At 34.5% G+C, this 12335-nt stretch overlaps 2 protein-coding genes and 1 non-coding gene across 4 annotated transcripts; 2 read left to right on the top strand and 1 right to left on the bottom strand.

Moving 5' to 3' along the window:
• Window positions 1-2080: 2080 nt before the first annotated feature.
• LOC112513681 (UDP-glucuronic acid decarboxylase 6-like) lies at window positions 2081-6842 on the bottom strand. 2 transcript variants are annotated; one of them, XM_025120030.1, is made up of 13 exons: window positions 6770-6842; window positions 6222-6325; window positions 5863-5949; window positions 5702-5789; window positions 4635-4726; window positions 4394-4458; window positions 4227-4315; window positions 4006-4083; window positions 3561-3654; window positions 3366-3432; window positions 2835-2898; window positions 2496-2536; window positions 2081-2417 (listed from the first exon to the last, which is right to left on the bottom strand). In XM_025120030.1, the coding sequence occupies exons 2-13, from the start codon at window positions 6300-6302 to the stop codon at window positions 2232-2234; spliced, it is 1032 nt and encodes a 343-aa protein (XP_024975798.1). In that variant the 5' UTR covers window positions 6303-6325; window positions 6770-6842; the 3' UTR covers window positions 2081-2231. The 2 variants fall into 2 exon arrangements, with proteins under 2 accessions (XP_024975798.1, XP_024975790.1); XM_025120022.1 differs by lacking the exon at window positions 6770-6842 and adding an exon at window positions 6441-6549.
• A 3551-nt stretch (window positions 6843-10393) lies between these two features.
• TRNAR-CCG lies at window positions 10394-10466 on the top strand. Its single transcript has one exon. It is a non-coding gene; the product is annotated as a tRNA-Arg (tRNA).
• A 1509-nt stretch (window positions 10467-11975) lies between these two features.
• On the top strand, window positions 11976-12207 carry LOC112509842 (dolichyl-diphosphooligosaccharide--protein glycosyltransferase subunit 4A). The gene has a single exon (XM_025115032.1). The coding sequence runs from the start codon at window positions 11976-11978 to the stop codon at window positions 12087-12089; it is 114 nt and encodes a 37-aa protein (XP_024970800.1). The 3' UTR covers window positions 12090-12207.
• The last annotated feature ends 128 nt before the right edge of the window (window positions 12208-12335 follow it).

A 12335-nucleotide genomic window follows, 5' to 3' on the forward strand; every position in this document is an offset into this window, starting at 1 on the left:
GTATGCAAGAAGGTTCTAAAAATGTTAAAAACATTTGTTTTGTAATAATCGATTAATAAAATGTAATTTAATTATTTTTATAATTTTTTATAAATAATGGAATCCAATTCCATTCCAAATCCTACAAACTAAACACACCAATGATTTCAAATACATTACAATCCAAATCCCTTCACGAAATCCAAATCCCTTGAAAACAACCCTGCAAACCAAACGGACCCTTGGAGTCTTTAACTTTTTGTACGTTCAGAACACAAGTTGGTTTATTTAATTCTTCACCATGGTTGAACTATGAGGTCTGACTTGATGTTAGGGGCCGTTTACTAAACACTTAGCTTGGTAAGCACTTACCTGTTCAATTACCTTACTGGGTGAACATAACAAGGACCGAGAATCTTCCTTGGTAGAGGGAAGGCAAAGATCGAGAGTCTTACCCGGTAATTGAGGGTGATGAGTCTTACCAGGTAAGTGAGGTTGATGAGTCTTACCCGGCAAGCGCGTACCAGGTTATAAACGTTTACCATCAAATCTATTTTGATGGCCCGGAATGTAACCCCATAAGGTAAATGAAATTGGTGACACTTGCTGCTAAGCGCTTACCGATAAGTCATAAGTGTTCAGTAAACTGCCCCTAAGCCTTGAAATTTTGTGTTGTTTATCCATTGGCAGACCTTTTTAGCCTGTTGAATTAACCTTATGTTTTTTTTCCACCATGTAATGATGTAAAGGCTACCTACTGGTGTGCTTTAGCTATTTATATTATTCTCATAATCTCGTTTGTCCATCTATATATGTGATTTTGCATATTTCAGCCAACAATCATTCCTAGATTATGTCACTGTGTTATATATCTCATGTTATATACTGGTTTAAGTTGAAGATGGTTTAAGTATCGTACTTTTAATTTACAGTGACTTTGATTATGTCATTTTCAGGTGAATTCTTGGTAGTAGGCGTTCTTTTGAAAGATTTGGCGCCATTTCCTTTGCTTATTGCGCCGGTTGAAATAAGAACGAAGATGACATGGTTTGAATGTTTTTTTTTTTGTGAAATCAAGCTTATGATGCTTGATTCAACTTTCATAAAGGCGGGTTTTTTGCTTATCGAACACCTTTTGTTGCCATGTTTTGAACTTGGTTACGACTTAAGAGATGACATGTAGTACAACAAACTTATGTGCACGTTTCTGCATTTATTAAATATATAAGAATTTTGTAGTCGTTATAACTAGAATAATATATATTTTACTACAAATTTGGAAATTATAAGTAGACAGTGAAATTATACTGGGAGCTAGTCAAATAACACATTGCATGGTCATACATACTATATGAAACACATATTATTTTTAAAATGTATAATTGACTACTTGATGTATGTTATCGTTGTGACTTGCCAAATTATTCAGTAGATTTAGGGGCTGTTTACTAAACAATTGCTTGGTAAGTATTTACCAGATAAATTTCCTCATCGGATGAAGATGACAAGGACCAAGAATCTTATCGGGTAAGAGTGATGAGTAAGATGTAGAGTCTTACCCGGTAAGTGAAAATGACGACTCTTACCCAGGTAAGTGCTTACCCGGTAAATTGTTGTATTCGATACGTTTTGATGTATTAAAATCTTATGCATCAAGGTAAATTATAATGTTGACTCCTATTGGTAAACATTTACCGGATAAACAACCCCTTAATTGAGAATGAGGAGAATGTCCAAAAGAAGACTTGAAGAGGTAAATGAATAGGAAGATGGCCAAAATTGGAGGTACGATGTGATCATGAACTTTTTCAAAACCCACAAAAACGGACGAAGAAAATTAAAGAAAAAGATCGTAAAAAGAACAGAAGAAGAAAAGAGGGACCTCTGTATAAAAAGCCATAAAATTAAATTAAACCTTGGTCATTTGCTTAATTTTCTGGTGATGATTATTTTGTTGTTACACCAACTCTATTTTATATCGGGTTTCGAGATTGAATTGATACGATGTAGATTTTATCGAATGACAACACTGTTAGATTAGAGCGCAGAATCCGGTTCTACTTTTTGTTGGCATGCAAGGAGTTGGTATTTCCAGCCTGCATTTAAGTATAAAGATGAAAGCCTCCAGCACTTTATTCCAAATAGATATAGGCATGGATGTTGCATACCAACTGAAAGATCAAAACATGAAAATATGAAGGAAATTGCACAAGACATCAACTGACCACTTCACTTTGCTCAAAAATTGTCCATTATGGTGTCCTGGTGATTCCAAGCCTCTTTCGGAAATCCTCTTCCATAAGAGGAAGGCCCTCTCGCAACTTGATTGTGGGTTCCCAACCTAGCAACTCCTTTGCCTTGGTGATCACCGGCTTTCTTTGGCGAGGATCGTCTGGTGTGTTGTCCACATGTTGGATTTCCACTTTCGGGTTGATCAGCTGCATCATAAAAACCCATGTTGGTTACTAGTTTCAACAAGGAAACTAACTTCTAATATTTGCTGTTTGGCAACTAACCTCTTTCACAGTTTCCGCGAGTTCAATCATGGTGAATTCACCTGAGCAAATAGAAAGCACCGGCTAATGTTATTAACATAAATCTACAGCTGTTACCATAAAACTTATCATAATTTTTGTTAATTATTTACTTTCCTCGATAATTAATTGTTAGTTTGATAGCAAGTTCAGTAATTCGTGTTTAAATTTGCCAACTTATGGGGAAAAGTAAGATGTTAATCATGTTTATGCAATTTCGTGTTTAAATTTGCTAACTTATGGGGAAAAGTAAGATGTCAATTAGTGTTGTTAACCCAAAAATTGCCCAAGATATACATGTACAAGACGAATCATAGTAACCTGGATTTCCAATGTTGATTGGCCCTGTATTGCTTCCTTCCATAAGTCGGATAAGGCCATCAACCTGGTAAACAAGAAAAGAAGGTAGGTACTCAAAGAGGGGTAAAAGGAGGATGGACTAAGGAAAGGACCAAAACCGTCACGATCAGTATAATAAGCAGTGCAAATATATATGGATCTCATTAGATTACTTTCTAAAAGAGCGCTTGAGAAGTGAAGGGAGGTTCCACCAGATACTATAGGATATGGTCCAAGTCTAACCAATAAGAGACTCCAATATGCCCCTTCCAACGGAGGCTAGACGGGTACAAATTCTCCTAGAGTGTCGAGTCCCTATAGTGGTAGACCTTGTCTTTGTTACCATGTGAGAACATGTGGAAACCCTTCAGATAAATTTTCAAAACAGCCTTTTAAGGAGGAAATAGGGGTTCCAACATTTATTTATAGATGGTCAGAGTTCAGCCGCTATGGGATCCCAACACTTTGGCTGGAATTGCGCGATGTAAAAGGTATGTAAAAGTTGTAGCTTACCATGTCGGAGACATAACAAAAGCTCCGAGTCTGTGTTCCAGGTGATTGAATAGTTAATGGCTCATTGCTGCATTCAAGCACAATAGGCATTTGGTGAAACCATCAAAATGAACAAAACAAACCAAGGGGTTAATGAAAGATGTGAAGACGTGAAGTGGGTGATTACAAAACTAGCAGGGTGGTATAGCATGTTACCGGATTGCTTGAGCTATGAAATTGCTGACAACACGACCATCATCAATGTTCATTCTGGGTCCATATGTATTGAAGATCCTAGCAATCCTAATTTCTGTTGCAGGGACCCATATCAAATTTCATATGGCACCGGTCAACCATTGTTTATGCAATAAATTCATCATAGATCATAATGATCGACTTCTAGAATCATTCTTTACAACAAAACAAGCAATTTTGAACAGAAATCCCTTGGTACGAATTTCTGTTCTTCTTCTTTTGCATTTACATGTTTAGAGTTTGTTCAATATAGCACATGGAAAATCTTTCTTTCTTTTTTCCTGTTTTTTGCATTTATATAAGTATATAGTTTGCAAATGAAAAGACAAGTAGTATTGTTCAATAACTAAATGACTCATTTATTATATATGTATTCATTATAACAAAAGGGTGAGACAATGTTCACCTATTCCGTGTTGCCTATGATAGTCAAACATCAAAGTCTCGGCTACTCGTTTTCCCTCATCATAACAACTCCTAACTCCTGCAATACACATAAGGTAGCATACATGTGTCATCATGTATGTCCTATTGTAAATAAACTACAAGAAACCACTATAGATTAGCCATTCAGAAAATATATTTCATAACATGGTCGTCTATATCATCAAGTGTGGTGAAATTTACCAATAGGGTTGACATTTCCCCAATAGCTCTCATCCTGAGGATGCACAAGAGGATCTCCGTAAACCTCTGAAGTAGATGTCAACAATATCCTGTAAGCATAGCACCGACATTTTAGAATTTGATCTAATATATAGCAAGAGCATAAATACAAAAAGGAAGTTTCCAACCTAGCTCCAACTCGCTTGGCAAGTCCCAACATGTTCAAGGTTCCAATCACATTGGTCTTGATTGTCTGTTGCAATTTGCATACATTCATAAATCAGGGTGTGTTCATGCAGAAGTGACCCATAAGGGCCATGAAAAGAACAAAAGGAAGGAAAAGGAAGGAAAAGGAAATTTTGCATGGTCTAGAAAAAGTTTCACAATCAATACTTGAATGAAACTTAAGTCTCAATTAGAATGAGATACCTTCACAGGATTATATTTGTAAAATATTGGGGAAGCAGGGCAAGCTAGATGATATATTTGATCGACTTCAATCAACAATGGCTGTGTGACATCTGTATCATAAAAAAGGATTAAAAAACCACAATATGTGTAATGAGACCAAATTAAAGAACTAGACCAGCTGAAACACAAGTGAATGCAAACAGGATCTGCAGGTGGGAAACATGTGTTGACTGACTACATGTGAGTTACCAACTACATCAGCACCGGATGTTTTGGACATAAAGCCGTGAAAAAGGGCTCACAGGTGTGTGTTGTGTGTTGCAGTGGCATAAAAGATGCAAGATAAAGTAAGATCATCTTGAAATTTCGCATAATTGAAACTTTTGATTATAGTGCTTATCACAAACAAACTTGATGTTTCGTGGATTGAAGTTTGGCTTTGCCTTCACATGTGGGTGTGAAAAGCAAACTAGGATCACAGTAAACATTAGATGATTATAACTAACTCACAACTACAAATGGTCAATATGTCACCATTTGGCCACTCTTAAGGATACTTTCTGGATACAATTTTTTTTTAAAGAACTTCAGTTACCAACTATATATAAAGACTGGTTGCTTCTAGATTTAGCTCTTATAAGTCATGAAAGAGGTTCACAAGTAAACAACATCAGTTGGTGGTATTCAGGAAAAGGTACTACCATCAAACAAGAAAGGGAAAAAGAGGGTTTGAACATGTGACTTCAAGGTATTACCACATAGGGTACAGACCAAATACCCACCAACTAAATGCTCGATGGCATCACATTGACCCATTTATCACTTTCTCTTGTATTAGGAAACATAGATAGATTGATTATCACTGCCCACACAGGCAAATTAGACACCCTGCTTGGTAAAATTGCAGGATAGACAAGTAACATAACTGGTGAAAATAGATGGTTTCAGTGATAATACAGTCATATTAAGCAATGTCCTAGAGTTGAAAGAAACTGTAAATTATCATAATTGACAATCAAATAGTATGATTAGAATCCATGAAACTAAAAGACCTTGTAGCAATCTTGCAAAATCAGAACACATACCATGACGAATAAGCTCAAATCTTGGGTGACCAAACCATTGTTTAAGGTTATCTTTTGATCCAGTAAAGTAATTATCCACAACTACCACCTGTGTAGAATCTCTGAGTACCCAAATGATGGCAATTTCACCAAAACCTTATACTTGTTTAAAGAATGTGTACCTCATTTTTTTCATTTTGCATCAATCTATCCACTAGATGAGAGCCAATGAAACCAGCTCCTCCAGTAACCAATATTCTCATGTTGGCCTGACAATATTAGAATCAGATAGAATTCAGCTTCAAGTGACTATAATTTCAACAAATAACACACAAAATGATGATCGTCACCCTTAAAGTTGGGGACAAGAGGAGAATACCCATCCAACATTCCCTTCCTTGTGACTGTGTATCATCATCCATCCAACTCAAAACCAATATCAAGATTGTTCACAATTTCAATGAATCCTTATAACATCATTTGCAATTAGCATCTTCTAAGAGAAATATAGCCTAAAAATCAAGACCCATTGAAGTTATACCTGGAAAAACTTGGCATTACGTAAAGGAGATGGATTCGGAGGTGGTTTTGTAGTAGCATAGCTGTTTCCATTTGTAGCCATCCTCTTCGGATCCCTTATTCACACTACACAAGGCACAAGCCATCAACACACACCCCATACGAAATTTTTCAAAACATAAAAGAAGAACTCTTAACGATCTCAACAAAAACCAACAACAAAGATGCAGATTCCAGTTACCTAATTGCTTATCAACTCTTTATCACCTGAATGTTCTATTCAGCCGTGTGCTCAATTTGTAAATGCGACAACTTCTAATATATAGCCGATCAGACGAAATACAAATATAACATTACAAAAAAAACACATCAAACTTTCGCTACCAACTAGAGAGAGAATCAATCTTCGAAATCACGAAAGCTAAACAACAATCATGAAAGCTAAGCTGTAGCGAAGATGTGGAGCACCACAACTAACGTTTTTCAGATCTGAATCGGATCAATTATTAATCAAATAGAAACATCAGAACGAACTGAAAATTTACATTAAACTGAAAATCGAAAATATACCAGAAGTGTTGGGCAAATTCTTCGGAGTTTGCTCACAAAACCGTGAGCCGCTGGTCGACCTACAGAGAGAGAGAGAGACATGCATTTGTAACTATATGCAGATCCAACGACTACGAAAGTGGGTCCACTTCAATAAGCGAAAGATCAGACGTTGGTTTAACACGAAATCGGGCGCGTTGCAAGGAAGCAAGGAGATTGGATGGATGTAGGTGAACTAATATGGTGTCGTTATAGGGGATTAGAAAATCCCAATAAATAGTCTTTTGAAAGAACACATTATAAAATTTGAGGATTTATATTTATACCCCATTTAATGTCAAAATCAGATAATTTATTAATGAGAATGTTAAAAATGAGTTTTAATGTTGAGGTATGTAAGAAGAAGGGTAGGGATGCATTTAGCAACGTACAAGATTGCAATTAGTCTCCCCTAAAAAATGGGGAGACTAATTGCACTCCTATTATTAAGGGGTTGTTCGGTTCGTTTTTATTAATACATCAGTCAATCAATAGATTCTCGAAAGAAAATGAAGGTGGTAGTTATGGTTTAACATACATAAACACATACTAAGTCAATGAATGGATTCTCGACCTTTCTAGATTGATCTCGTTGGGTTTTCGATCGGTCTTGATAGGCTTTCGCTTGGTCTTGAAGGAAACTTCTCATTATTTTTCTTTCCATTTCCTTTCCTTTGTTTCTTAAAAAGGTTTCGAGGACACGAGTTTTTTTTTTTTTTTTACTTTCCTTCATTTTCCCTCGCTTTCTTTTTTTCCTTATCTTGACAAAAAAGGTTTCAAGAACACAATGTTAGGTTTAACGAGGTGTTCAACGCCAATACACTAATAATTTTTATTAGAGTAAATTACTTTTTTTGTCCCCGAAATTTGCTACATATTGCCAATTTTGTCCCTGTGGTTTCAAATGTGTTATTATCTTTGTGGTTTCCATTTTGGTCCATGATGCTAACAACGTTTGAAAAATCCGTTAAGTCAGGTTCATTTGGTCTTTTTCGGTCAAAATATTTTAATGTACACGTACAACAAATTAAAGCATTTATACGGGAAAAATAACTAACCTAACCTAACATACCCTCTCCCGCAATCAAGTGACTCCCCCCACCGCTCCCATCTTCCTCCCTATCCTCATCTACTTGACGGCTGCACCGTCTCCTTCCTCCACCCTTTTTCCTGGCAAACCCTTTCAAAACATCCCCACGTTTGATCGCACTAGCAACATCTTCTTCCCTTTTTCCTCCCTACTTCCATGACAACACCCCTTGCCATATCGCAAACCATCGGTTATGAACACCTCTTCTCTGCATCGGCAACTGTCAACAACTACGTTCTTGATACGTAATCTTATGTGTGAGACCAAACAAAACGCTAGAAGGAAGTTTTCCCAGATGACCTAAAGGAATCTTTAACTCTTTAAGTTTGCAGGATAATATATACGAAAAACAAGAGCTTGGTGATTTTCATGTGCAAAAACATACTTGGACATGTACTCAAGGACTTATTGTTTGAAGTAAATGCTCGTTTAACAAAAAGAAAGAGATATTAGAAAAGGTGTCATGATTATTAGAACTTTAAAACCAATCAAAAGATATTTCATTCGGAAGAGTGCAGAGTGCAACTGTTCTAAAGAATGTTCTTTCTCCAAACATACAAAATTCTTAGTCTTAACAAGTGCAATAATCTTCGGTTGCAAAACCAAATGTTGGAAGCGGATATTTTTTAACGTCATTAGTCTTGAGGTCAAAAAAAGAAACAAAATGGGAAACCATAGAGAAAATATTATCAAAATTTATACCATACGTACATAATTTCTAACAAGACAGAAGGATAACGAAAACAGTATCTTACGCAACAATTTATTCGGTAAACGCTAACCGTGGTAAGACTCTCGGTCCTTGTCTTCGCTCTTACCGTTAAAATTCTTGATCCTTGTCATATGCATCCGATAAGGTAATGTAACTTGGTAAACGCTTATCCAGATAAGCGTTTAGTAAACAGTCCCTTACTTTTTGTTATTAAAACAAAAATACTTAATTTATATCGAAAGTATTTTGGAATCATAATGGAATTAAAACTTATAATAACATAGTCTTTAAATACCAAGGTTATATCTATACTATATTATAAAGCATTTGAAAAAAATTCTTAAAAATCATTTTTATGCATAAAGTACTGTTTATTTATTGATGCATATTACTTAAAATTCGAAATTACAAGTAATTGTGCATAAGTACAACTTACTAAAGCTTCATATTTGAAATTGTGTAACTAACTACAGATAAACATAATCAAATAGAGGATAAAATCTCATTTTAAATATAAAAAATCTAAAATATAATTAGGATAATCGTTGAGTTTTAAAAAAATACTTAATTATTATCTTTATAAAAAATTACATTATTAAACCAAAAATAAAAGAATGAATTAACGAAATATACAAAAAAAAAAAAAATTTAAATAGTTAGTTTGATACTAATATCATTATTTATTTTTTCAATTTTTTATGATTTTTTCATAATTTATATGAAATTGTGTAACTAACTACAGATAAACATAATCAAATAGATGATAAAATCTCATTTTAAATATAAAAAATCTAAAATATAATTAGAATAATCGTCGAGTTCTAAAAAAATACTTAATTATTATCTTTATAAAAAATTACATTATTAAACCAAAAATAAAAGAATGAATTAACGAAATATACAAGAAACAAGAAATTTTAAATAGTTAGTTTGATACTAATATCATTATTTATTTTCAATKTTTTATGATTTTTTCATAATTTATATTTTATTCAAAAATAAAAACATCGTTTTTTCAAAACCACTTAAAACCGTATTATAATATCGACTGAGACAAAAATAAATAAAACGAAACATTAAAATCAAGATGTATTTCGCTGTATTATATGAGTATTCTTCTGATAAACAATAAACCACAAGGACTAAACCTGTAGTTTACTTTATATTTGCTTAGGTTATTAATTTAATTGAGTTGGAAGTGTGAAGTTGAAATATAAAAAGTAGGTTTAAACCGGGTTACCCGTCTATAACCCCTGTATGATGTTTTGATCGTTTGGTTTGGACTCTGGCTTCTTTGAACGGCGCTTCAGTTGAGCGACTTCTGTCAATCGTTTGCAGTTTCCTTTCCGTTCATCTTGATCAAGCATCTAATAAGGTATGTGTTTTCTTCCCGTTATGAGTATTTGTCGTAATTCTTAGTTTTTGGTATTTTAATCTGAGGATAGATAGGCGTTTTTCATGAACGATTCGAGATCCGATCTCGTTAATAAGGTGTAGATCGTACTTGATCCGTTTTTTCCCGATATTTTCTAAACCAACTTGATTTGAAATTGATTTTGTTAATATCTGCACTTTTGGTTTCCAAATCACAAAATTCGAAACTTTGTATCTGTGTGTGTCAGAGCGATTGTTGTTTATTTTGAAAGATGTGAAATCATACACAAACAGATTTCAGTATTGATTTTGTTAACATCTGCTCATCTAGTTCCGAGATCTCAAAATTTGAAATCCGGAACTCTTTGTTGTTGTGATTGATTTGGGAAATAATGTAGAGTGATACATAATGTAGAATGATACATAAACTGATCGCATAGCGGAGTGGATATCGCGTTAGACTCCGAATCTAAAGGTCGTGGGTTCGAATCCCACTGCGATCGTACCCCATCTTTTTGTTTTTGCCCTTATTCCTATCTTGTTTGCTTCAGAATATTGTTTTTACTTCCCCTTGTCTTCTTTTCCTCTGATTTTCTCCACCAGATGGTGTATTTTAGGGTTTTTGAATTGGAGTTCTAGCAAAATGATTCACACTTTAAACCATGAAGTTATAGTTCCTGAATATAAAGTTGATGAGAATGTTCTATTTGATGTATTATCTTTCCATAATTTCATATAACTTCAGTTACTGTAGCAAATGGCAGTCCTTAAATATCTTGATCTAAATAATAAAATTAGCTCAAATTGATTTCTAGTTTTTAGAGAGTCTTGTTAGTCGAAGGTTCTTTTCGCCAGATGGTGGGTTTTAGGTTGTAAATTAGAGTTCGAGCTATATTTCTGTATGCTTTAAAGTGCTTATTAACTTATTTCGATGTGGTACTGGTAATAAGGAGTTTTTTCGTTGCCAACGACCGGCTACCCCTTTCGAGCTCAGCTGACCCCTTCTTGATTCCGTTTTTTCCCCAAACCCTAGAAGGCAAAGGCTGAGAGACATCCATCTCAACTAGTTGGATGGAGAAAAAAGAAAAATGCTTATACCGGTTTTGGCACCGGTAATAAGGAGTTTTTAGTGTTCGGATGGAAAAAGAAAAAGGTATCTCATCTATTTTATCAGCTTATCCGGTGTGATACCGTCATAAGCTAATCTAAACACTTTTTATAAAACTCCAATTTACCATCATATAAGTTGATATACACTTTTACGAGAAAAAAAACATAAATTGTTTTAAATAAGCAAATCCCAAAACACCCCTAAACTGGGTTCTTTCAATTCATAAACCTTAAACTAGATGAGGATGGACTATTTGATGTGTTATCTTCCCATACCCACTTTATAACCTTGGTGGTTGTTGTAAATGCCAACCCTTAAAATTATTGACCTGAATAAGAATATTGGTTTGTTGTTGTAACTTGTAAATGCCAACCCTCATTTATCATACATTAAAAAAATATCATTAAAAAAGCGTGAGCTGTTATTAAAACATTATAAAGTTGATGATTCCCACCAAGAATTTGATCGTCGCGTCGTGCTAATTCCATACGAATCAATACTAATAGTCGTCAAGGTTTTCTCAATAGTTTACTTTCATCTCATAAAGTAAACGTAGTCTGATTTTTTATGAGATGCTATGGTATTTATAGAAGAAAGATCAAGGACCAACTTTCAACTTTCTCAAAATCAACAGTAGAAGGCATTATGGGACTATTTTATAAATTTAAAATTAAATGTCACAACACAATGACTAGAAAAGTCAAATATTTCTATTTGGCAACCATGATTCTGAAAACCAAACAAAATCAAATTGATGGAGTGATGGGAAAATACATTCGATTGTTTTGTTCAACATTTGATAGAGTGAATGCACTTGTATTCTGCCCTTTTCTGTTGCGAGTGTTTGCTTCAAAGTTAATGGTGTACTAAGTACTGGATTTTTGTGGCTGTGCTCTTGCAGATGATCACCGATGATGATTTGGGATTCATTGCCAACTTTCTTGGCATATTCATTTTCGCCCTTGTAATTGCTTATCATTATGTACTGGCCGACCCCAAGTATGAAGCGAACTAACAAACCGCAATGGGATATCAAACATAGTAGTAGAAGAGTGTTATAAGAGGATCATGAATGTATGATATTGGGAATGTGCAATTCTGATGAATGAAATTTTGGTTATTCTGTTTCTTAATCGGTAGAAATTATGTTTATGCTTTTATTCGGAAGAAAATATTATAGCCACCCAAATGGTTTCGAGATATAAAATGCTTGTTGATAAGCCAGCAAGCAGAGACAAAAGGTTGTACAAAACCAAAAAAA

The sequence above is a fragment of the Cynara cardunculus genome (genome assembly GCF_001531365.2).
Source record: "Cynara cardunculus var. scolymus isolate 2C chromosome LG 1, CcrdV1, whole genome shotgun sequence".
NCBI classification, from domain to species: Eukaryota; Viridiplantae; Streptophyta; class Magnoliopsida; order Asterales; family Asteraceae; genus Cynara; species Cynara cardunculus.